At 36.7% G+C, this 27,799-nt stretch overlaps 1 protein-coding gene across 1 annotated transcript; it reads right to left on the minus strand.

Moving 5' to 3' along the window:
* Positions 1-2,670: 2,670 nt before the first annotated feature.
* Positions 2,671-3,018, minus strand: LOC113925258 (thiosulfate:glutathione sulfurtransferase-like). The gene has a single exon (XM_035726303.1). It carries the CDS (start codon positions 3,016-3,018, stop codon positions 2,671-2,673), a length of 348 nt encoding a protein of 115 aa, XP_035582196.1.
* Between the last annotated feature and the right edge of the window lie 24,781 nt (positions 3,019-27,799).

Here is a 27,799-nt window from a genome sequence, read left to right on the forward strand (position 1 = left end):
ATACAAAATAGACACTTGATAAGCATTTGTTGATGGAATGCATACAGGAAGAAATTGTCTTAGCATGCAAATGCATTTGATAGAAGATTCTTTGGGCCCAGTCACTCTGGCAGTGATTAGGCTTGACTACAATGGCTGAACATGGAAACTTAAAAAGACCTTAATCACACAATATAAAATGTCATTGTCACCTGAGACCCATCAGGTCTTCCCAGGCACAATTCACAAACGTTGTCTTGTAAATCTGCAACATCTCTTCAAAAGTAATGCTGTGAAAAGAAGCAGGAAATTGGTGGACCGAGATTCTAATTGTATTTCTAAAGGACAAGTGAAAGAAGTTAAATATTTGGAGTGTAAGTTGCTGAGGGTCAGACATCTGGGGTGGAAAGAGAAGACCTTAAGGAGAAGGCGCTGGACTTCCTGCAGTTACGGTGTGTGGCGTTCAAGTAATTATTTAGACCAATATTAGACCTGTGTCTGTATTTGCATTCCAAGCTGGTACACTGTATTATAACAATTAGAGTAAGAAATCAAACATTTCTCTGGTCGGTTCTTACTGACCAGTAAATGTTATTTGTGATCCATTATGTACTTTAGACCTAACACATTCATTCTCAGATCAACAGTTCCTTTATTTATTTTGCTCCTTCTAAATTTAAATAAATTTAAATAAATAATTACACTATTCAGAACTATCTCATGCAGATACCTTATTGCTTAGATATGTATTTATTTGTCAAAGTAAATCTATGCATGAACATGTGTGTATGGAATAGTAATGTGTTGCATTCATGTTATTTTCATGTGTGTGTTTTTTTTTAAAGATTTTTTTAAATTTATTTATTCATGAAAGACAGAGCGAGAGAGAGAGGCAGAGGGAGAAGCAGGCTCCCAAGGAGCAGGGAGCCCGATGCGGGACTCGATCCCAGGACCCTGGGATCATGACCTGAGCCGAAGGCAGATGCTTAACCATCTGAGCCACCCAGGTGCCCCATTTTCATGTGTGTTTACGCCTGACCTAACCCTGGCTATAGTACTTGCGCTACCCTAATGTAGCAGCCTCCTGAGGGATAGGCATGATGACTTGGAACCTAGAAGACTTTTCTCGAACTTTGACAGTTTTTCACCAACACCACAATCCCTGATTTGAAAAGCTGTGGAGGATTATTTTAAATTCTTAAGCAGTAGATCAGCCTGAAGAAAAAGTTATCTGTAAAATTTGTAGAAAACATTTGTGGGGCAGCCTATAACAAATGGTGTGAAGATGGGGAGATTCACAGTTATAAGCAACATATTTATGGTTGCTGGGGACCAGAGGAAAGTGGACTGGTGAGAAGAAGCTGGGGAGGGGCCAAGAGGGTCCTTTGGGAGATTGTTTAATGGTAAGAATCTCGTTAACTGGAGTCAGGTTGGATACAGGGCAAGAGAAGAGGACTTGCTAGTTGATGAAAGAAGGAACTTTTTGAGAAAAATGTGTAAACTGGGAAATGGGTCGCTTGGTTAAAAAGAGAGTCAAGTTCAAATAATTTTATCTTTTGTGAACTCGTGCCAATTCTTTTCCTTCAGGTTTCAGCGATAAACTTTAGCAAGATGGTAGAGATGTGAACTGAAGCAATGCTTCGCAGACAAAGATGCGTGCTTTATTCTCACAATACATTTAGCTTTCGGGTTTGTTAGTTTTAACCGTGTCATATTGCTGATGTGTATTTTTAACTTTTGTTGGTTCTATCAATTCTTGTCAATTCTGAAGAACTTCTCCCTTTCCAGAGCCTTTATTGTGCTAAAAAAGCAACTGGCAAGCAACTAGTACATTGCACCCTGTAGGCACCCAATAAACACTTGTTTCCTAACTGCCTGGCTGAATGTGTCTTCAGGAACATAGGCAATAAACCCAACTGCCCTAAAAATAACAGATGGTGGTATCTGGTAGGCATTCCCCTGAGGTCTTGTTAAATACATAGCTAATGTCAGGAGATGCCTGAACGTTGTTACCTGTTCAAAACAAGTGACGCTTCAGTCATTTGCCAACATATATGCATTTGTGTGAAAGAATGAACTAAAAGCACATTGGGTCCTAAGCACCTGATACTTGTATGAGGATAGGGAAAACCAGCTGATCATTGCAAAATTGATCAAGCCTGAGGGATGAGATGTGAGGTATAAAAACCTGGACAGGGAACTGGGGAGTTAATCACTTCATCATTAGGAATATATGGGGAGAAAATGAGAAATTGGGGGGGAGGATGAGAGCAGGTATTATTGAAAAAACAATAGAAAGGACAATAAATTTCACTACAAAAATCTTTAAAATTTTCTGCATAAAAATAAAGGTCAAATAAAAAAGGAGGAACCTATTTTCAGACACTCAGCGTTAAATTGTTAATATGTAAAGGACCCCTAGAAATAACAAGAAAATCACTAAATGTAGACATAAAATGACCAGACAATATGAAGAAACACTTCTCTAAGTAGAAAATACTTTTAACTAACAAACCTTTTTTTAAAGTTTAGGAATTTTTTTTTTTTTATTAAATGCTCTTTATTTGATGCTTTTGCATGCACAGCACTATAAGGAGCTGCCCCAACCTGAGGAGTCAGCCCCTTCACCACCCTTAGTTAAGGCTGCCATGGGGCGGAGGGAGAGGGGGCAATAAGTTAGCCACCTTCTACCTAACCTTCTTTCTGGGACCATTCTCTGTAGGCTCCTGCGAAGTTGCGAGCCCCGGTGTATCCAAGGCCTTGGGCCAGCTGCGTGGCCTGCAAGCCCCGCCTGCCCATGTGACAGAAGAAAATGAGGTTCTCCTGTGCCAGCTTCTGCTTCTCAGCAGAGTACAAAGCCTGGAAAGCAGCAGGCTCCATCTGCAGGGCACTTTCCAGCTCGGACACCCGGATGTTGAGCGCCCCCGGGATGGTCCCCACTGCCGCCTCCTCCCGAGATCTCACATCGATGGGCCGGGCCTGGCTGGAGGCCAGGAGCGAACGCAGTTCAGGGAGCGAGATTGTGGGCACTCCAGCCATGGTGCTGGAATCTAGGAATATTTCTAATTAGAAAAATAAAAATTAAAACACTACCTGTCAGATTAGCAAAGATTTTTTTTTAAATAGTGTAAAATATTAATCATACTTTCTACTGGACAAAAGTGAGAAAGTATCATTATTTTTTAAAATTTATTTGAGAGAGAATGAGGAGGGGTAGGGAGAGGCAAAGGGAGAGTGAGAGTCTCGAGCAGACTCAGCGCTGAGCGCAGAGCCTGAAAGGCTTGATCTCATGAACTTGAGATCATGACCTCTGGGCTGAAACCAAGAGTCATGCTTAACTGACTGTGCCGTACAGACCCCTGACCAGGTATCTTTAGAATTAGAATAACAGTGTTTTAAAAATTCAGTTCTTCATGTGTTTCCCGTGCAGGTCATACAGATTCCTCCATGATGCAGGCCCTGCATCGTTCCAGATTTTTTCATAACCACCTCCTTTCCAAGTTACTGTCCAGTCAGACTAGTATTTGCAGTTCTCCAAATGTACCATGTCTTTTTATGTCTATATTTTGGGGTCCCCAGACTAGAATGTGTTCTACGCTTGTTCACCCGGCCAATCCCTGATCACTCGCTAAGACTCATCCCCAACATCCCTCCTCTGTTAGATCTTCCCAGCCATACTCCTTTTGTCCTCACACCTCAGCAAAGAAACTGTCTCTGTATCTTGACTACATTTATACTGTTCCATGGTTTATACCACATGTTACATGTTCTTAATTTATTTACATGTGTCTCTTCTGTTACTTATAGATTGCTTGAGAACAGCAAGAGGTTTTAATCTTCTCTGCATCCCAAGTTTCTGCCACTGAGCTTGACACAAGAAATTAGGTGTTGGCTGATATGAATTGAATTAAAACTCTTGAGCCTCTGTTGGTTGCTTCAGCACATCACTGCATATGCAGTGAAAGCATAATCTTAAACCAGATCATTGCACACCACACACACACACACACACACACGTCTTCCCTATAAGGGCCAAGTTTAGAGTTTTTGTTAAACTAGAGATTTTATATATGCAATTTATACCAAAGTATTTGAAAATGTAAAAATTATATTATTTAATTACTGAGTATCCACAAAACTATACCCTCAGCGCTCAAGAAACCTAGTGGTTTCATTTCTTTCATTCTGGAACTACCATCAGGGAAGCATATCATGAACAGACTTAATGGCTTACTAAGTAGAGCTGTAATAAGAAACTAATACTTAATGCTCTAGTTTGCTTTCCTCAGCCCCCTCACTTGCTCAAATGTCAGGAAGGCGTGCTCAGTTTATTTTCACCCACACTTTCTTTCACTTATCTCAGAAAACCATTCTTTGCTGCCATAAAAATAAATGCCAAAAGTAATTTTTAATCACAGATTTTATTTCATGTAGGCCGCTAAGGAATGCTCACCAGTCTTAACATTGTTTTCAGATTTTCAGATCACTTATTCCACTATAGCCTAGATGATGCACATTTTAAGATGTGATTGAAAAGATGTGTTACAACAACATCTCACTTGTCAAGGATTTGTGGTGAATGTGTCTACATTAGTTCAAATTCCGTTGGTGGAATGTGGTCCTGCAACTATTACAGCTTTTAAAATTTTTAACATTTTGGAGGAAAAAAAAAAACTTCCCAAAAATACCTTATGCATTTTTGTATCCATAAAGAGGAATTCAATTAATTGAAATTTTCTCGATGATTCAGAGTCATCAGTATGAACACACATCGTTTTGTGCCCTCATCCCTTAAAGTTAGTCTTTAGGCATAAACCAGTCCATGAACATTTTAGGATTTGCCCCTCTACTAACAGATTCCAGATGATTGTGCTTTTAGGCCTCTAACTTTGTTTTCAATTGAAACTTATTTTTTGACTGTTAAGTAAATTAGTCTCCAGCTCTCTTGGCTCCAAGCTTACTACATTGCAATCATGTTCAGTCAACTTTGGGAGGATTGAGAGTGGTTTAATTTCTCTCTGGATGCAATAGCTTAGAGATTTAATAGTTGAGTTTACTTAAAAAAAAGATTTCCAGGGTACCCTTAATTGGCTGGAGCAGTTCCACCTAAGGTCAGTTGGGTCCATCAGGAAGTTGACTGAGATGGAGTTTAGAGCAAGAGGTTTACTTGGGGCTTACTCCTGGGAAAGGAAAGGAGGGAAGGAAGAATTTTGGTCAAGAAGGGCCTCAGAGTGCAGTGCAGGTTTGACGAAGTCTTGGCCAACCCAACACGGTGCCCTGGAGCACGAAACAGCCATTAGAGGAATTCCATGTTGGACAGAAATGGCTAGGTCCTTGTAGCCCAGCCAATGAAGTTGGGGACTTTCTGGGAAAAGTGTGGCCTCTGCTTGAATTCCAAGATGGAGTCTAAAGGCAGGGACAGCTGCAGGCTATCAGCTGACTGCTCTCCCTGCAGCCGAAACGAAAGTTCTTCCTTAAATAGAGATCAAATAGGTGCACCTTTCTAGCGGCATGGGTACATACACCATCTGGAAATGTATTTGAAAAGAAGCACAAGTTCAGAGGAAGATAGGAAAAAGTAGTTGTTTTCTGTACCTTTATAAATTTATGGTTAATGGTAGAAAGCAGAGAGCCTGATGGGAAGCAATCAGTGAGTCTGAGGATGAGGAAGGTAGTGATCAGGGAAGCAGGGGTTCTGGCCAAGGAGGATGACAGTCAAACACATGATCAAAATCTTAATTTTCTTAGCAGCAAATTGACCTTCCTTGGAAGGACCCAGTTTGGAAAGGTATAGACAGAAAGATATCTAGGGTGGAAGGCAAGACCACTGAGAATATTACTGAGTAAACTGCCTATATTTGTTTTACTTTGTAATTCTGTATATTAAGCATTATAATTATTCTGAAAGTTTTATTTTTTACATGAAATTTAGAATCATCTTGTCTATTTTCAGAAAAGTTGGTATTTTATTATCACATTAAATATATGAATTAAGAAGAACTAAAATCTTTATAATATTGAATCTTAGCTGTGGGTTTTTTTTTAATTTAAGAGAATCCTTATGTATTTTAGGGATGTTTTAAATATTTTCTCATGTAAGTTTTACATATTTATGATCAAGTTAATTACTAGGCATTTTTTGTTGGCATTATATATGTGGTTTTCTGATTCACTATATTTTTTATTCGGTGGCTTTTATAAATACAAAAGCTATATATTTCTCAAGATTAATTTTAGCATCCCCCACCTTACTGAATTCTTTTGTTTTTGATTAATTATCTTGCACTTCTTATTAGTTATTTTTTGAAAGTAATAGTAATAATTTTGTCTCTTCCTTCCCAACTTCTATAGTTCTAGTATCTTTTTCTTACCTAATTGCATTGACTTATAACTCCAATACAATGTTAATAGTGCTGAAACATTCGTTACAGTAATTCGTTTTAGCTAATTTCCTTGTGTTTTTCTAACTTAATAGGAATTCCTTCAGTAAGTAAGATACTAGCCTTAAGGCTAATTATACCCTGACACACTTGAAACTGTTAAATAAGTGTCCTTCAATTCCTATTTAGTAAGTGATAGTTCATACAATTGAAAAATGGATTAAGTTTTATTGAACGTCATTGTAGCATCTACAAGGATGATCGTATAATATATTGCATTAACGGGTTTCTTAATATTAAAACATCCTTTTACTCTGGAAAGAATGCTTGTTCACGTTGTGTCACTTCTTTTGTGAACTGCTGATTTCTATTCTCTGATACTTTATTTTGAATTGTTTTTATTGATATGCATAAGAAATATTTATCTATAGTTTTCATATCTTTTCCCAGTTTCGCTGTCAATATTACATTCACTTCTTAAAGTATTAGAAAGTTTTCTACATTTTCTATGTCCTGGAAAAATTCAATAATATTGGAATTAATTACTCACTGTTGGATGGCAGAATTTCTTAATGAAAATGGATGTGATGCTCTTGGAAGATTACTTCTTTGACAATTATATTTCTTTGTGGAAATGTGTTTCTCTTGGATCTTCTGAGTCAGTTTGTAAATTATATTTTCCTAAAAAATTATCCCTTTTATCCAAGTTCACATGTTTTTTTAACTCATAATTTTTTATTTCTTTGTGTGATTATTACTCCTTGTTATTTCTTATTCTATATATTTGTGCATTTTTATTTTGTGATGAGACTAGTTTATTTACTTACTTTATTAATTGTTTAATAAATTAGCTTGCTCATGTATTTTTTCCATTTTCTAATTCATTAAAAGTTGTTTTTAAATGCTGTTTTTCTGCTGTCATTCTTTGACATTTTTTTTTAGAGTCGAATGCTCAGTTTATATTTCCACACTTTAATTTTTACTGATAAAAATTCATAGCTATAAACATTACTTTGAGCAAGGCTTGCACTGTATCCTGTAGTTTCTGTTTTTGCTTTGTATTTTCCTTTGGATGGAGAATTGTTAAAATAAACATTTTACAATTCCAAGAGGAGAGCCTATTTTTCTGATGTTGTAACTGATTTCTTATTTTATTCTGTGATGTTCAAAGAACTTTTTCTGTTGTTGTTTTTTTTTTTTAATTTACTGAAGCTTTTCTTTGAGGCCCCCAATACAATTTTTATGAAAGTTCCATATTCACATGAAAACAAATGTTCTCTATTATTAGGGTATTGGGTCTGATATGTGTTCATCAGCTTTACCTTCTTAGTTATGTCACTTAGGTTTTCTGAATCTTTTCTTTTATGAGAAGTGCTTGCATTGCACAGTAGTGTGGGTCTTTAAAAATAACCATGCAAATTGAGCTGAGCAAGGCATTTTTAATAACCAGTTGAAAAAATTATAGTGCTCTATGACTTTAGAAATTTTTGTCAAAATGTTAAAACATCTCTTTTTATCAGTTATAAATTTATAAACAGATAAAAAATTTTAAGGTAAAAAATTATACAAAAATTGCAATAAATTTATGTTTATTTACTATTTAACATATTTTAAACATTGCAAATTAAAATATTTTATGACTTTGTAAAAAAGTTATCAAGAGCTGTTTGATATTCACATTATATGAATTACTGTACAGAGCAAGCATTTGGTCTGTGCCTTGGCACTTTGTCATACTCCTTTCTAAGTTTGGGTCAGCTTCCAACATTTAATCCTTTACACTTTCAATATTGTAAAATGTCCCTGAAAGTTTCTTTAATGTGAAGTTTTTCACTGACATCACTTTTTCTGGGATGTTTTCATGCTTTTCATCACAGTCACTTTTCTCATGTGTGTTGATATTCGCCTTCCATGAGTTCCTCTGGCAGTACATCTAAATTCAAACAACAGTACTGACATTGTCAGCCATGTCTTCTATGACTCCACTGACATCAATTCAAATTTCACTTTGAGCATTATCACTTTCCTTTTCTTCACTACACTTTCATATTTGTTGGTCAGTTCTCTCTTTTATTACCTACTTTTGTAAAATATCCTGTGGGTTTGTCACTGAGAGACAAAGAGGCAACACATTCATACACTTTGCTGTCTGCAAATGAATGGGAGTAGCAGATGCTCAGTGGCCAGTCACCACCAACTTTGAAAGAAGTGACATAATTGATCACTGATCATGATGCGCATCTGATATTAACATAGCAATTTATGGAATAGAGGGCTGGTAGCAAAATTTGTACTTTATATAATTACTCAGAGGTAATACACCATGGTAAGACATGTGAAGTATATTGTTGGGGGACTGATGTTCTGAACCACGGTTATTGAAGTGCATGCATATTAGAACCATCCACAGGGATGATTACCTGAATTTTATCCACTTGATATGTTTTGGACTCAGAGAAGTAAATCCAAATTGTATTTTCTATTTTTCTAATAATCCTGAAATTTGTTTCATGAAAAATTTTACTATGTTACCAGTTGGTAGATAGTCTTAAACTGTTATCTTTGTTTAAAATTGCCCTCTGGACATTCTTGTTTCAGCCAATGCTTTTTGGCCTAAATTCTACCTTACTTGATATTAAGGCTGTGATATTTGCTTTCTTTCTGTTTGATAAAAGTTTATCTAGAAAATTCATTTTGTTTTTAACTTTTATGGACCTTTCATTTTAAGTGGCTCTCTTGTACATAGCATAGAATTCAATTTTGCTTTGTTATCTAACTGGAAATAATTTTTCCAGTTTTATTGAGATATGACTGACATATAACACTGTATAAATTTAAGGTGTATAACATGATGATTTGATATATGTATATATTGTGGAGTGATTACCACAATAACTTTAATGAACATCCATCACCTCTATAGTTACAACTTACCTTGTGATGAGAACTTTTACGATCTACTCTCTAAGCTACTTTCAAATATAGAATACAATATTGTTAACTATAGTCATCACACTGTACATTACAGTTCCAGAGCTTATTTATCTTATAACTAGAAGTTTGTACCTTTTGCCTACCTTTGCTCAATTTCCCCAGGGCTTCTGCCTATGGAAAATTTATGAGTTTGGTTTTTTAGATTTCACACAGAAGTGAGAATATACAGTATTCATCTTTTCAGTCTGACTTATTTCACTAGGATAATGCCCTCAAGATCCATCCATGTTGTCACATATGGGAGGATTTAATTTTTTATGGCTGCATAGTATTCCTGTGTGTGTGTGTGTGTGTGTGTGTGTGTGTGTGTGTGTGCGTGTGTGTGTGTGTGTTGTTTTCTTATCCATTTCTCTGTCGATGGACACTTATATTGTTTCCATATCTTGACATTCTCAATAATACTGCAATGAACATGGGAGTACATGCCCACCAACAGTGCAAAAGGGATCCCTTTTCTCCACATTCTCACCAAAACTTGTTCCTTGTCGTCTTTTTGGTTCTAGCCATTCTGCCAAGTGTGAGGGGACATGTCATTATGATTTTGATTGGCATGAAGCATTCCTACTAAAATGTGTATCAGAAATATGATATAATCAGAAAGCCCACTCTATAAATTTTATGAAAAATAAGTTGATATTTGAATTCAGTATCTTTTAATATCTTTTTTCCCTTGCTTTGTCTCTCCTTCTAGCATGAAACATGCTAGAAACATGAAAGCAGGAAACACCAATCTCCTCTCTTGACCTCACTCTCCTCAGTAATTATGCTGCTCCCAGGCTGCCCACAATTTCCCACACTGATGAGTGATCCATTTGGGTTTTTATTGAAATTTACCAGTCCAATAGTCCAGTCCCTGCTCTCCCATTTAGGTGACACTGGGCATTTGGGAATTGACATCTTTTCCTAGCAAATAATTCATTTGCCTTTTAAAAAAATAAGATTTATAGGATTAAAATTTAACTTAAAGAGCTCACCCCCTCTTAATAATTTTTTCAGTGTTTCACTTTTTAATACAATGTATGCACCTTAGAAAACGTTCAGAAAGTTATGAATGCTACAAAAGAAAAGCAAGAAAAAAATGACAGAAATTTCAAGCAGGCACATTAGGAGAGACCTTTAAATGAATAGGATTTTTGGCATCTGAAATCACATTATTCCAGTCAAATAGAATCCAAATGAAATTGAAATTCTATCAATATATTTATTCATCCATCCATCCATCCAAAAATATTTACTGAGCCTCCACTTCATGTAAGATATTGTGTTAAATGCAGACAACTTAACAGCATATGACACAATCCCTATCTAGCACAGAGTGCAGCAGATGTTTATCATACAGGTTGATACCTGTTAAGAGTGGAGGCACAGGGCATTATCGTAAAACTGCCTGGGGGGGGGTACTGCAGTCAGCAAGCAGCAACTGGGAAGCTTCAGACTCCTGCGCAAGCAGAAAACGACAAACAGTGAGCACAGCTATTGTGTGGCATGAAAATGGGTGGAGGGATAGGTTAGCCTGGTGATGGGGATTAAACATATTGAATGGAGCACTGGGTGTTATATGCAAACTATGAATCATGGAACACTACAGCAAAACTAATGATGTAATGTATGGTGATTAACATAACATAATAAAATAAAATTAAAAAAGAATTATAAAAAACAAATTATTTCAAAAGAAGGCAAAAAAGAAAAAAAAGACATAAAAAGATGAGAATTGGCAAACTGATTAGTAACATTATTTTTAAAAATACAAATATATGAGCAATTACACTGGATGCAAATGGTCTAAATATTTCTATTAAATGAAAGTATTTTCAGACTAGATTAAGAAATAAAATCCAGGGCGCCTGGGTGTCTCAGTTGGTTAAGCCTCTGCCTTCGGCTCAGGTCATGATCCCAGAGTCCTGGGATCAAGTCCCACATTGGGCTTCCCCTTCTCTGTGGGGAGCCTGCTTCTCCCTCTGCCTCTGCCTGCCACTCCCCCTGCTTGTGCTCACTCTGTCTCTCTCTCTCTATGTCAAATAAATAAATAAAATCTTAAAAAAAAGAAATAAAATCCAAATATATATATATAGATAAAAGAAAATGGAAATTTTAAAAGAGCTTCTGTTGAAAAGATGAAGGAAGATGTAACTTGTATGTCCTGCTAAAGAATTTGATTCCTATCCTTAAGACAATGGAAGACTATTGATGGATTATAAGCAGATCAGTACCATGCTTTTCTACAAAGACAGCAAAGCAAGGAAGAGCACTGAGGGATGACATTTAGCTGCCTTATTTTACTAAAGGTATGTCATTACACAAACCTCAAATGCCATTTTTACTAAAGAATGGTTATCTTTTAGTAGTTAGTTGGAAAGGTATCGGCATTTTTAAGAACATGAAATTCTTCACAATGATTCTTTAACCTTGCCCTTGGCTGAGGTTAACATCATTCCGGCCCAGAAACTCTCCTTATCAGATATCTTTTATTCTTCATCCACGAACTTCTTCCTACCTCCTCTTGTCCAAACCATTTTTATTATTATCGTAAGACTCAGCTCCTAACATAAGCATTTTTCATTGCCTCCCCAATGATTGTCCTTTATTTGCTAGCTACTGGCACCTTGAGCAGTTTTTAAGAGTAGTTGGCAACCCCATGAGAGATGATGGACTCTGAAAAACAAACTGAGGGTTCTAGAGGGGAGGGGGTGGGGGGATGGGTTAGCCTGGTGATGGGTATTAAAGAGGGCACGTTCTGCATGGAGCACTGGGTGTTATGCACAAACAATGAATCATGGAACACTACATCAAAAACTAATGTTGTAATGTATGGTGATTAACATAACAATAAAAAATTTTAAAGAAAAAAAAAGAGTAGTTTGTAACCACTCAGTCTTATATGTTGGGTTCATTTTTGATCCTCCTAGCTTGGTTTGTGTGAACACAAACAGACAAAAGCTGGAAGTCAGTGAATCCAGCAGTGCTGTTCTCTAACACTGTCACTTGCCCAAGTCACTGTCCCTTTCTTGCTTTCACTTAGTTCTCTCATAAAAAAACAAGGGGATTGGTCTAGATAAGTTGTAACCCTGTAACTTGGAGCTTTAGGATTCACCCAGGGATACTTCAAGAGTCTCTAAAAAGATGTGGCCAAAGAAGCAGATCTCCCTTTTCACCTTTGATTTCAAATTAGGCAGCTATTTCTTTATCTATCTTATTTATTAGGTTTTTGTATGAGGTTTTTGTTTTTTGTTTTTTGTTTTTTTTTTTGACGAACAGGTCAATCAACTAAAAAGAATTTGACAATAGCTGATCTACATAACTCCCTAAGGTCTATTTCAGCTCTCACATTTTATCTTCTCTTTTTCTTCTTTTTTATTTCCCTTACATACTTCATAATGCCTATATGTTGGCAGTCTGTATCAGAATGGTGGGTCAGAAATATAGAAAATGATGCAGTAAATGCCTTTTAAAGAAAAGAATGAATGAATGCATTAATTGGTTTGTTGATCTCATTATTCGTATTTACAGATAACCATTCAATTTAGCCACTCTTCAGTACAATGGAGACAGAATCTTGAAAACCAGATAAATACCCTCCCTCTCTCCCTCAGCCAGTTGAATTAACCCATTAAGCAACAATTATTGGGCACCTAATATTACCGAAGCTGTTTTGTTAAGTCCTACTTATATCGAGACCTATAGAACCCTGTCCCTTGCCTCAAAGATGTTACAGTCTGCTAAGACAAAAACATGTAAATAGATTATTGGAATAAAAATTGGTAAGTACTATTATGGAATCATGATAAAAGTGCTCTGAGTGTTTAGAAAAAGGAGGTACTGACTCTGGCTGAGGTAGTGAGAAAGATTTCACAAAGAAGCTTGTGACGGAGTTCTGAAGAATGAGAAAGATTGTGCCGTGTGGAAGAAATCTCGAAATATGTTGCAGTAGGAAAGTATGTAGAAGGCACAGAGAGAAGAAAAACTGGGGAGTGCTGGGTAACAGAATTTGGCATGGCTGCACCCGTTGGTGACTGGACATCAAGGAAGAAAGGCTGCAAAGTCTTTTTTGCCTCAGATTATCAATGTTCTTTTATGCTATTAGAAAGCTTTAGAGCTTCATAATTTAGTAAATGGAGAGTTAACAGATTAAAAAAAAAAAGATTTACTTATTTATTTGAGAAAGAGAGAGAGAGAGAATGTGGGGGAAGGGGCAGAGGGAGAGGGAGAATCTCCAGCACACTCTCTGCTTAACATGGAGCCTGATGCAGTGCTCCATCTCACCACCCTGAGATCACAACCTGAGCCAAAATCAAGAGCTGGACGCTTAACTGACTGAGCCACCCAGGTGCCGCAAGAGTTAACAGAGACTTTCAAAGAGTAATTTGGCAGGATAGATTTGTCTTTAAGAAAAAAATAACATGGATGTGGAATATGAAGAATGGACTGGAGTAAGGAGAGTCCAATGAGGAGGGAAGGAGTAAAAAGGCTATTGGAGTAGGTCAAAAAGAAGGTGAAGAGGGCCTGAGGGACAAAGAGAGTGGTCCGACTGGAGAGAAAACTTCAAATTGAGTTAAAAGGATATGGTGACTGGAAACAATCTAGTATTCTAACACCAAATGGGGCTGGGAGAACTGGACAGCCACTATCCTATATCATAAACGAAAATTAACTCAAAATAGACTACAGACTTGAATGTAGACCTGAAACCATAAAACTTCTAGAGGCAAACATAGATGGCAAGCTGCTAGACATCAGTCTTGGTGATGAGTTTTTGGATTTGATGCCAAAAGAAAAGCAACAAAAGCAAAAATAAACAAGTGGGACGACATCAAACTAAAAGGCTTCTGCATAGCAAAAGAAGCCATCATTAAAAAAAAAAATCTATGGATTGGGAAAAAAAATTTGCAAATCATATATCTCATAAGGAGCTAATATTCAAAATATAAGAACTCATACAACTCAATGGCAAAATTTTTAAAAAATTCTAATTAAAAAATGGATAGAGGATCTGAACAAACATTTTCAAAAGAAGACATACAGATAGCCAATAAGCACGTGAAAAGTTACTCAACATCACTAATCATTAGGGAAATGCAAATTAAAACCATAGTGAGATTATCACTTCACACCTGTTAGAATGGTTAGTATAAAAAAAAAGATAAATGCTGGTGAAAATGTGGAGAAAAGTAAACACTTGTGTGCTGTTGGTGGGAATGTAAATTGGTACAGCACTGTGGAAAACACTATGGAATTTCCTCAAAAATTAAAAATAAAAAATACTACATGATCCAGCAATTCCACTTCTGGGTATTTATCTGAAATAAAAAAACAAAACACAAACTTGAAAAAAATATATGCACTCCCATGTACACCGAACCATTTTTTACAATAGCCAAGAAATGGAAACAACCTACATGACCACTGCCGGAGGAATGGATAAAGAAAACCTTGTATAGGAGCACCTGGGTGGCTCAGCTGGTTGAGTGTCTGGCTCTTGGTTTCAGGTCAGGTCTTGATCTCAGGGTCGTGAGATGGAGCCCTGAGGAGGCCTCTGTGCTCAGCGCAAAGTCTGCTAGAGATTCCCTTTCTCCCTCTCCTTCCCCTCCTCTTCCCATTCACACTTGCACCCACTCTCTCTAAAATAAATAAATAAAATCTTTAAAAAAATAAAGAAAATCTGATATATATAATTAATATATATTACAAAAAAAGAAAATCTGATATTATATATATATCAGAGTTTCTTTATTTTATAATATCTATAATAAAATGATATATAGTAAATATATAGTATAAAATATAAATATATTATATATAATAATATAAAATATATTATGTATCATACTTTATAATATATGATTATATTATATATTTTATATTTTTTATATATATATACAATGGAATATTATTTGGCCAGAAAAAAGAATGAAATCTTGCTATTTGCGACAACACGGACGGGCCCTGAGGGCCTTATACTAAATGAAATAAGTCAGATAGAAAAGGATCAATGTTGTACGACATTGCTTGTACGTGGAATCTAAAAAACAAGGCAAAACAAAAACGAAGCTTATAGATACAGAGAACAGTTTGGTGGTTGCCAGAGGCTGGGGATGGGGGTGGGGAAATTGGTTGAAGGGAGTGAAAAAATACAAACTTCCAGTTATAAAATAAATAGGTCCTGGAAATGGAATGTACAACATGGTGCCTAGCGTTAATAACACTGTATTGTATATCTGAAAGTTGCTAAGAGAGTAGATCTTAAAAGTTCTCATTACAAGAAAAAAAAAAAATCCCTAACTATGTATGGTGACAGATGTTAACTAGACTTCTTGTGGTGAACAGTTTTGCAATGTATACAAACATTGAATTATGTTATACATTTGAAACTAATACAGTGTTGTATTTCAATTATACCTCAATAAAAAAATAATGTAGTACTCTAGACTAGGACAACATGAGGGCTTATTTTCTGTTCCATCCCAATAAAGACGAAAAACGTTTTTAAAAAACTTTCTTGGGATGCCTGCCTGGCTCAGTTGGTTAAGCGTCTGCCTTTGCTTCAGGTCATGATCCCGGGGTCCTGGGATCGAGTCCTGCATGGGGCTCCTTGCTCAGCAGGGGGCCTGCTTCTCCCTCTGCCTGCCGCTCCCCCGCTTGTGCTTGCTCTCTCTCTCTCTGACAAATAAATAAAAACTTTAAAAGAAAGAAAGAAAGAAAATTTAGAAAAAAACAACTTTTTCTCACAAAATGACCAGCAACTGTTATCTCTCAAGTAAACATGTGGTTAATCCACTTGTGGAGGTTAATGGATGACTTAATTGAGGCCTGACAAGATCCTCCAGGAAAAGCCATAAAGGGCAATTCCCATTTAACCGTCCCCCTCCGATAGGATGTCACAGGCATTATTAACTTCCCCAGGGCTTTCCTATCCTAATGAGGAATTAACATGGGGGTCTGCAAGATCTATTTTTGTTCAGTCAAAACGCATGACAGTTAGCTATGGCAGGTTAGTCATCTTCATGTTGACTACAAGTAACAATATCAGAGTTGTGACTTGGCTAAGGGCATTGTCAGGACGGATTGTTTTCGGAGACAGCAGATGGTTTGGAAATCGTCTGCCATGACAGACCGAACTGACTAGAATTTCAATTCTCCATTCCTGGAGTGGCAATGAGAAGGGCACATACGGGAAATTAACTCTCCTGGTGTAACTGAAAATGACATCACACGGCATGGTCAGAGCACAAACTGATACTAAGAGGAAAGGATAAATGAGAGGCAAGTGGGAAGTTCCTAATTAACTTCAATATACTTCAAGTAAATTTCCCTAACTCAATATTATGGCACATAGGAGGAAAGTTGATTTATGCATTTCAGGGCTTGATTTTATAATTTCACTCTTGAAGAATGGGATCATCAAACAGCAGAAGGAGTATATTAACTAGGGACCTGTATTACAGTGATTCAGAGTGAGGTATCAGGTCATTGAATCTAGTCGGTTTATTCAGAGCAGGATGCAAATAAGTGGACATCTTGAATGAGCTCCACCAAGTTAAAAGCCTCATGAAAATTTTGTAAATATGCCATGCACTTTAATGCAGTCTGAGAGTAGAAAGTAGTTTACAATGATTTCAGACTTCTATTTGGTCATTATTATTATTATAGTTTTTAAAATGTTCCCCCTGACGTCTTTCCTGTGTAAATGAATATGTCCCAGGGACACTCCTGTAAATGAGATAAACTAACGTAAAATATTAAATAATTCATGTCTTTGGAAGCCACTGAGATTTTGCTCATGTTTTTCTAGAAACCAAACCAATGTTGTGATGCAGAAAAAAAGGCATCTGCATATGAAAATATCTTAAGCATTATCTGTCAAGCCTAAATGTGCTCAGTAAGAAAAAAGAGGAAAAGGGAACAAGTTAAAAGAATCCAGCAAGTACCATTTTATAATGGCAGAGATAACTAACAAGATTTTGATGTGGTATTGTTTTGTCTCATTTGGAGGTCATGTCACTGCCTTTGCCATTGTTTCTGTGGTTTGAAGTTAGACTGGTGTGAGATTAACAGATGAGGAGGTCCAGTGAGACATGTAGGGGAGACAGGGACAGAAGAGGCAGCACCGAGGAGCCGAAGGCAGTATGAAATGAATAAAGACTTGGGGCGCCTGGGTGGCTCAGTCGGGTACGTGTCCAACTCTTGACTCTTGATTTCAGGTCAGGTCATGATCTCAAGGTCGAGAGATCAAGCCCTGCAGTGGGCTCCACACTCAGCACTCAGCGGAGAGTTTGCTTGAGATTGCTTCCTTCTCTCTCCCTCTGTGCGCCACTCCCCTCCCCAGCCCCACTTAAGTGAGTGAACACCCTCTCTCTCAAAAAAAAAAAAAAAAAAAAGAAAAGAAATGAATAAAGACCTGGGATATTTGTATTCCAAAGCCTGCCTCTATCAGGATCTGATCTAATAATAGCAGCCTCACAGAACTGTTATAAAATTAATGGGAAAATAGTTATAAGCAGAAGAAAGTGTCTGGTACAGAGAAGGCACATACAGTTTGGAGCCTACTTGACCATTCTGTTCCAGGAAAAGATCTCATACTGCCAGCTTCCCCTTCAAGGAAACTTCCAGATATCCCTTCAGTAGTAACAGGGAGACAATAAACCGATGGGATTGTGAGTTAATTTTGAGAACAAAGTTCTTGGTCTTAAATCCCAACCCTATCACTTACCAGTGGTGTGTTTGTTAGCTATTTTGGCCTCAACTTCTTCACCTATATATAAGATGGACATATACAATAAAGATAATATTATACATAATATAATAAGGATATATATATAATAAGGGTATTATACATAATAAGGACATATATATCTTTATTAATAAAGGTAAGGATATAATATATATAATAGAGATAATATTAGTGCTTACCTTATTGGAGGCTTGCAATGATTAAATAAAATTATCTGCATTAAGTACTTGGTACAATTCTAAGCACATGGCAAAGACTCTCTAAATGTTACCTTTGAGTATCCATTGATCCCCACACAACTATAACCATGAAAATGTTATCTATAATAAGAAACAACCATAGAGGATATTTTCCTCTCTAGCATAACACTTGCTATGAATATGAAACAAAACTAGAATTTTCAATTTAAATGTTTCTTAAATATGGTTTGTTCAAAAGGAATTCTTGCCCTTTTGGCAAATAAGTCTGAGCTATTTCAATCACTGTTCCAAAGGAAAGACTTAAAGCTATTCTACTTTCTAGTATTTTAAGGCATTGGAGAGTGATGACAGGTGATGAAGAATTAAAGGATAATCGGCTCTCAAAATAAGGAAACTACACATAGTTGAGTTTGCATTTGTGCAGCTTTTCTCCCGTGGGTACACTTCCGTCCGGTCCATACTACATGCGGTGGCAAAAACTCAAGCAGATATCATAGTCTTGTGGACTTGATGAGGCAGTGGACAGAATTTGGTAGCACCCGAGTGGCTAGAAAGTAAGTGGAGAAATGAGGAAGGGCTTACAATACTGTGTCGATTTTGCCCCAGTCTTGGGTCGAATCTCGAACTGCAAATATACAAGGGAGGCATCAAGAAGCTACAACTGTAGCTCCAAGGCTGAGGGGAGCCAGCCAAGCTTTCAACCCTTATTTATAGCATGGGATGCACAATTCAATTTTGTTGCAGTCAAAGTGAACTGCTTGCTAAAAATAAAAATCATTCTTCAGAGGAAGATATTAGCATATAAATCACCTTTAATGCATCATATACAGTATTCAGTATATAATTAAAAATCACAAGTTATGGGAGAAGAAACCAGAAAATTGTAGCTGGTAGTCAAAAAAAAATGGTCAGTAAAAACTGACCTTGACATGTTGGAATAAATAGATGAGCAGTTTAAAGTAACTAAAATGAGTTACCAATAAAATTTAACATAGATTCAAAAATCCTTAAAAAAATATTAGCATACTTAATCCAGCAATATATAAAAAGGCAAATGTTTCATGACCATATAATTTCTATATCGGGAATGCAAAGATCAAACATTCAAAAAATCTATTAATATAATTATCTGCATTAGCTGAATAAAAGAAGTGAACCATGTAGTTAACTCATGTAGATCTAGAAAGATATAAAGAAAGCATTTGGCAAAATTCAACATCCATTCATGTTAAAACTCTTATTCAACTATGAATAAGAGGTGACTTCTTCAATGCAGTGAGGGCATTTACAAAGAAAAACACACAAAACAAATTTAAAAAATTCTACATACCAAATGATCAAAGACTAAAAACTTCCCCTTTGAGATGAGGAAAAGAAACAGATATCTGCTCTCACCATTTCAATTCTAAATTTTTCCCATAGATACAGCCACAGGAGCAGCCAAGGGAAAGAAATGGAACCTGGAAAAAAAGCAGTGAAACTTCCTTATTCATAGGTGACATGATTGCTTGCATTTAGAATCTTCAAGAATCTACAAAGCAATGACTAGAACTACTCAGTGAAGTTTACAGAATACAAAATTGACACAAAATCCAATTTTATTTTTATATTCTAATAAGAAACAATGGAAAAAGGAAAATTAAAAAAATTACTCTCTTATAATCGCACCCAAAACTGGGACACCTAGGTGACTGACTCGGTTAAGGTCATGACCTTTAGCTCAGGTCATGATCTCAGGGTCCTGGGATCAACCACCACCACCACATCTAGTTCTGTGTTCAGTGCGGGGCGGTGGGGTCGGAGGAGGAGGAAGTCTGCTTCTCCCTCTCCCTCTTCTTCTCCCCACCCCCCTCTTTCTCAAATAAATAATCTTAATATATATATAATTGCACCAAAAACTAAAGTGAGAAAAAAATTAACAAAATATTAGAAGACCTCTGCACTAAAAGCTACAAAATACTGCTGAATGAAAGTAAAGAAGATCTAGATAAATAGAGAGATGCCAGATTCCTAGAGTAGAAGGCTCAGTACTGTTCAGTTTTTGTAAACAGAGCTATAACAGCAGTTTTTAGACTTTTTGTTTTAGAACTCTAAAACAGCTTCTTGTTATTGAGGATCTCAAAGGATTTTATTTTTTTTTAGTTATATAGATCAATATTTACAATATTATAAATTAAAACTGAAAAAATTCACTATAGTAATTTTTTAATTTATTCAAAAATAACAGCAAATCCATTACATCATCATAAATAAGTTTTATTTTTAAAAAAACTACATTTTCCAATTCAGAACAAAATTATTAGATGGATGGCACCGTTTCATATTTCTTACAAATTGATCTGGCTTAATATAAGGCAGTAGATTCTCCTATATCTAAGACAGCAGGTTTTACATTTAATCTAGTGTGATAGGTTATTTTGTTTGAAGCATATGCAGAAATAATGGTCCCACACATATATATGTAGGGAGAGAAGGGAGAATTATTTAAATGGCCTTTTAAAATAACTGTGGATATTATTCTTTGATTCTATAGCAAACCTTGCTAAGAAAACAGAGGAAGGAATTACAGTGCATTCTGATGAAGGTTATAGTGAGGGAAACTATAGAACCATGTGGTTCTATAGAAAGAAGCACATGGCTAAGTCCACTAATGAGGACATGGATCTCATAGAAGACTCTGCAGGAAGTGTTGGCTAAGCTGAGGGGTAAAGAAATGTGGGTTAATGTAGGTTAAAGAGTGTTCTAGGAAGGGAAAATGGTCCAGAAAGGACAGAGTAAGTTCACAGAATCAAAAAAGTGTCAGTATGGCCCTGGTTTAGTGGTTACATAGAGCAATGAGACTGGGATGTCAAAGTGGCAAAATATGAACTTGAAGAGATAATTAAGAGCTTGAATATGAAGACTAGTAACCTTGGACTTTTCTATGAAGATAATGAAAATTGAATGAAGGACTGAAGCAGAAGAATGACAGCTCATGAAAGCCAAAAGTTTAAGGAGGGATGGACTGGTTTAGTCATGTGAAATACAGTGAAGAGGTCCAATAATATCATCTTAAGTGCAAACATTGATTTTGTCCATGACAGTATTGTTTGTGACTTCACTGAGAAAAAGTGGAAGGTGAGGCTACATTACAGGAATGAGTGGGGAGTGAAGATGGTGAGGGAAGGCTTGGCTTTCAGTAGACTTGTCTGGGAAAAAAAAGTAGGGCAATAATTAAAGGTGACAAGCAGTAATAATAGGCTGAAGGGAAGAAGTCAAGAAGCCATGAAACATCAAAACTATGGATCTGGGAAAGGACACAAGATGTGTCTTGCTTGTAGAAGTATGCCAGACCTGCTCTACTAAAGATAATGGGTGATTATAGTTCATGCATTATTTTTAAAATTGTTTTACTAGGTTTTTAAAAAAGATTTTTATTTATATTTTTTATTTATTTTTTTTTTAAAGATTTTATTTATTTTTTTGACAGAGAGAGACACAGCGAGAGAGACACAGCGAGAGAGGGAACACAAGCCAGGGGAGTGGGAGCGGGAGAACAGGCTTCCCGCGGAGCAAGGCAGGACCCTGGGATCATGACCTGAGCTGCAGGCAGATGCTTAATGACTGATCCACCCAGGCACCCCCGTTTTACTAGTTTTAAAAACATCTCTGAACTATGTTGTCATATTTTCCTCATTTTGTTTAGTCAACATTTATCTCCCAGAATATGAAAAAATAGACCATGGTTCAAATCCTAAATAAATCATTTTACAAGTCCAAATCAGTGGTGTCTGAATTACCGAGGTTTTATTTTATGTCAAAATTAGAAAGGATTACTTGACTATCAACTTATCTGAAGAATGAACATGACTAAATTCAGAATGAGACTTACTAAGATACCCTCATCGGTCCTCCTGTAGTCCTTGTCTCATGCATGATGTATATACCTCTTTTTGTTTATTTCTTCTGTTTAGGGGGCTTGGGCTTCTCATACCTATGGATTTGTGATATATAAACTCAGTTGGTTACAAGCTCCAGAGTAAGGGTCTTTAGTATAGTTAAATGGATAAAAACACTTGGATCCAGTTTATCAAATAGAACCAAGAGGTTGTTGATACCATTAACTTGCCTGAAATTGATGTGAAATTTGGTCCATGATCTGACTCCCCACAATTTGGGGCTGTTGTAAAGATGTCTGTCATTTAGACATCTTCCTGCTATGACAGTCAGGACAAGAAGACAAGCTTACTGGCTGAATGATCCTTGATAACCATGTGTGGCTGATGAAAGCCACCTGGGTTTATCTGTTGGTAACTCAGGAGCCTGAGTATATCTAGAATTTATAGCAGTCATTTCTCTTCTGTGCTTCTCTGGTGTGAACAAATACATTTTTTCAGAAAGCTTGAAGCTGTAATAACTCAAGACATTGCTATAGAAACAAGGCAGGACCATCAATAAATCAGAGGTGAGGAAAAATGTCTCCAAATGTACAGTTACTGGTGAAAAACTGCCCAAATCTTATAAAATGCTATTATTTTGATCCAGGTGTATGTGTGAGTATATAATGAGACATTAACAATGGAAAACAATTGACTTAACAATTGAATTCAAACGATTCAAGTGTTAGAAAATTGCATTTGTTCTGTGTGTGGTTTTATTGGAAATGTGAATGGTAGCACAAGCACAATATTTATTAATCTAGAGTAAATCAGTGCTAACTTACCATGTATAATAGATTCTGTATTGAGGTCACTTGTTCTCGGCAACAAGTGATTGTTTGAGGTGGTACTGAAGGTACCTCAACAAATGAAGACCTACAGTACAAAAATATGCAGGAACCAAGTGGCTGTTACAGGAGTTTTCAAGATTTGATAAAAATGAGTCATGATGTGCATGGGTTAGTGGTTGTAAAACATTGTATTTGGTAGGTATTTAATTTGGGTGCCATTTCCATCCGTAATTATGTTTCAGACTACCTGCTTTAAAAGACTTTAATATACTTAAGACACATCTAAGATAAAAGCAAACAAAATTAAAGTGATAAAAAGGAAAGAAAATGTAATGTATACATCACACACAAAAATCAGCTCAACGTAGGCTAAAGACCTAAATGTAAGACCTGAAACAATAAAGCTCATAAAATAAAACATAGGCAGTAATCTCTTGGACATTGGCAATATTTTTCTGGTTCTGTCTCTCCAGGCAAGGGAAACAAAAGCAAAAATAAGCTATTGGGACTACATCAAACTAAAAAGCTTTTGCACCTCAAAGGAAACCATCAATGAAACAAAAAGACAACTTACTGAATGGAAGAAAATATTTGCCAATGATGAATCTGATAAGGGGTTAATATCCAAAAATATGAAAAACTCATATAACTTAACACCAAATAAACAAATAATCTAATTAAAAATAGACAGAGGACCTGCATAGACATTTCTCCAAAGAAGACATACAGATGGCCAACAGGGACATGAAAAGATACTCAACATCACTAATCATCATGGAAATGCAAATCAAAACCTCAAAGAGGTGTCACCTTACATCAGCTAGAATCAAAAAGATAAGAAAAATCAAATGTTGGTGAGGATGTGGAGAAAGATGGAACTCTCATGCATTGTTGGTAGAAATGTAAATTGGTGCAGCCATCATACGACCCAGTAATTCCACTTTTGGGTTTTACCTGAAGAAATAAAAACACTAATTTGAGTAGATACATGCATGCCTATCCTTATTACAGCATTATTTACATAGCCAAGATATGGAAGAAACTCATGTGTCAATCAATAGGTTAATGGATAAAGAAGATACACACACACACACACACACACACACACACACACACACACACACCCCACACACATATACACAATGGAATATTAGCCATAAAAAAGAATGAAATCTTGCCATTTACAACATGGATGAACCTAGAGGGTATTATGCTAAGTGAAATAAGTCAGAGAGAAAAAGACAAATACGATATAATTTCACTCATACGTGGAATCTAGAAAACCAAAACAAACAAGAAAAACCAGAAACGTACTTATAAGTACTGAGAACAAACTGGTGGCTGCCAGAAGGGAAAGGGTTTGGTGGAAGAGGTGAAATAGGTGAAGGAGATTAAGAGGCACAAACTTTCAGTGATAAAATAAGTCATGGAGATGATAAGTACAACAAAGGGAATGTAGTCAATAATATTGTAATAGCTTTGCATGGTGACAGATGGTAACTACATTTATCATGGTGAGCATTTTGTAATATACATAACATCATATATTGTACACCTGAAACTAATATAAGATTATATGTCAACTATACTTCAATAAAAAATATGTAGTTTGAAACAGTATAAATAGTATAAAAATTAAAATAAAAGGGGGAAAAGATACAAGTAAACTAAGCACACCATCGCTTTACCTGGAATATCAAAAAATTAAAATATCATTTGAAATTTTCAAATCATATAAATCTTAAGAATTTGACTCTGATTGTCTACCTAGCTTAACTCTATTGGTTCTGCGGGGCAATAGAGTCGACTTGCAGATTGTTATGCAGGGCTTGATCTGTAGATAAGTACTGAAGAAAGAAGTAATAAAACGGGGAGGGTTTACAGATCAGAAATTGTGCAGTATGTCATTTATTTAATCTAATTTAGGCCTTGTTGGCCCTGGAATAACTGGCTTCCTAATCATATTCCTTGCACTATGCACTCTCTTTCTCTTATCAATCCCTCTCCCCCGCTCTCTCTCCCCATCACTTCCCCCTCTCATTTCTACACAAACCACTGAAGACTGACACTGTACATCAGTCAGCCTGAGGTCAGAATACTTCAAGCAAACAATAAGTGTTGGGAGGATATGAAGAAAAAGAAACCCTTGTGCACTGTTGGTGGGAGTGCAAGTTGGTGCAGCTGCTGTAGAAAACAGTATGGAGCTTCTCAAAAAGATAAAAATAGAACGATCCTATGATCCACTAATTGCACTAATGGGTGGTGACCCCAAAAATATAAAAAAAGAACTAATTCAAAGGGATACATACACCACTATGTTTATAGCAGCATTATTTACGGTAGCCAAATTATGGAAGCATCCCAAGTATTCACCAGTAAATGAGCGGACGAAGAAGATGTGGTGTGTATACACAATAAAATAATCTTCAACCCTAAAAAAGAATGAAATCTTGCCATTTGCGAGGATATGGATAGAGCTAGAGAGTATATTGTTAAGTGAAATATAAGTCAGTCAGAGAAAGACAAATATCGTATAATTTTACTCATATGTGGAATTTAAGAAACCGCACAAATGAGCAAAGGGTAAAGAAGAGAGACAGAGACAAAGCAAGAAGCAGGCTCTTAACCAAAGAGAACAAACAGATGGTTACCAGAGGGGAGAGAGAATCATCAGGGAAATGCAAATCAAAACCTCAAAGAGGTGTCACCTTACATCAGCTAGAATCAAAAAGATAAGAAAAGTCAAATGTTGGTGAGGATGTGGAGGAAAAAGGAACTCTCATGCATTGTGGGGGGTATGGGTGAAATAGGCGATGGGGATTAAGGAGGGCACCTGTCAGTGATGAGCACCGGGTGATGCATGGAAGTGCTGAATCACTACATTATACACCTGAAATGAATAGAATGCTGTATATTAACTATACTGGCATTTAAAAAAATAATAAAAAATAGAAAATAAATTTAAAAAACACACACACAAAAGAATGTATTTTGACTACTAAAAGAAGAGTATTTCACATAAAAATTTCACTTCAGCTGTATACGGTTGTCTAGGAAGATAATGCAATCTTCTAAGTGATGACAGCAGCAAAAATTGACAAATGGACAAAGAATGTATTGGAATGGTTCACAGAATCACAAAAAAAGGTAAAGAACCAGACTACAGAAGGACAGAAATCAGCTCTGGGGAGTTTCGACAGCAGGACCCGATAAACAGTCTTTTCAGATGCTTCCCTTGAGGGAAATGAGCTCTCTAACTTTTTGAAGTGTTTTTGATGTTCTGCTCAAAAGTAAAACTCCAAAAAACTGCATGGATCACATGCTATCTCAGCAGACCATATCCAGGAGGTAAAATGTAGTGGGCCCAAATGGAAGAAAATTAACCAGGAAAAGGTAGAATAAATGCTAAGTGACAAAGGCAGCAGCAAATGTCTACTGGAAATGTCATGATTTTTGTGCCCACGCAGGTAGGTCGGAAGAAAGGGATGGGAATAACATATTCAGGTCCCAGGGATGCTAGGAAGCTAAGAAGAGAAGGGTTGAAGAAGGCACAAGAATTAGAGTGGTTTATGGGAGCCCTTCCTGCTCATCTCCACCTCCTGCTCACCATCTCTCTCCCAACTGCATCATCTCATGGATCTTATTCTGTATTCACATTCACTCCTGCTTGCTCATTCCTATCTCCTCCGCTATGGCATGGCCATGCATGGCTCCTGCCCAGGGACCTACAATTTTCCAGTTGTTTCCCCCTTTCTGGCATTCTGAGACAACCCCTTTCAGAGAAAGTGCCTGAGGTTGCCCATCTTTCCCCCAGCACCGATTGAATTAGGAGTCGATGTCTATCGAAACCATCTCGGGTGCTCCTCTGTGATCCGTGTGCCCGCTTTGCTAAAGCTCTTGTGCCTTGGAGCTTTTAGACTTTCAGTTCAAAGGGAGTTCTAAACTTATGAAAATACATTCAAGCTCCTTAAGTCAGGTCTGTTCCGAACAACCACTGGTGGTTGGGAAGATGCTTGCCAAACCCAGAAACTGTTTGGCCGTTCCAGTAAGCTGGCCACAGGGTTTTTTTGTTTTTGTTTTTGTTTTATAAGTTTCACAATTCTGTACAATTTCATTTTCTGATTTGAAATTGTAAAAATTTCACCTGCCTTCACTTTGGGGCAGTTTGGAAAGCCCTAGAAAAATTACAGGGAGTCCTCAAATCTTTCCTGGTTGGTTTTCATTTTTGCTATGGCACCATGTGGAATTAAGAAAAACAAAAAACAACAACAAAAAACAACAGAAAAACAAAACAACAAAGAACGATGAGGGCCGCTACAAGAGCCATCTGCTCATGAAGACTTTCGGCTACTCCTTTCCATACCTACTGCCAAGGGAGGTCCCCAAGACATTACAACTCCAGCTTCAGGGTTCCAAATCCCAGGCTTTACAATAGCTGCAAAACAGTAGCAGTGGAAACACAGTAAGAGACTTGTCATTTTTGTAGGTTTGAATATTTTTATATTCATAATAAGCTCATTTTGAGATAAACACGTGAAGCTGAAAGAGCCGTGGGGCATTTTAATCATTCTTAAGCAGGAAAAAAGATAACTATTTTTTGGCATGGAAACTTTCCACTTTTAGTAAGAGAGGAGTGTGAGAAGGCTGAGTACACTGTCAGCTTCCAGCAGGTTCAATTAATTGCTGAAACCCAACAAAAATAGCCTCACACGGTTCCCATTGTTCTGCAGCTGTTGGCTTCAGAACGCTTGTTGTCTCCTTCCTTGTGACTAATCGTCATGGTTGCCCAGTTTCCTGTCTTGATTTCCCA

Source organism: Zalophus californianus, chromosome 2, assembly GCF_009762305.2.
Source record: "Zalophus californianus isolate mZalCal1 chromosome 2, mZalCal1.pri.v2, whole genome shotgun sequence".
NCBI lineage: Eukaryota > Metazoa > Chordata > Mammalia > Carnivora > Otariidae > Zalophus > Zalophus californianus.

Coding starts and splice junctions, on each gene's coding strand:
- LOC113925258 (XM_035726303.1), bottom strand. CDS start 3,018: ATGGCTGGAGTGCCCACAATCTCGCTCCCTGAACTGCGTTCGCTCCTG.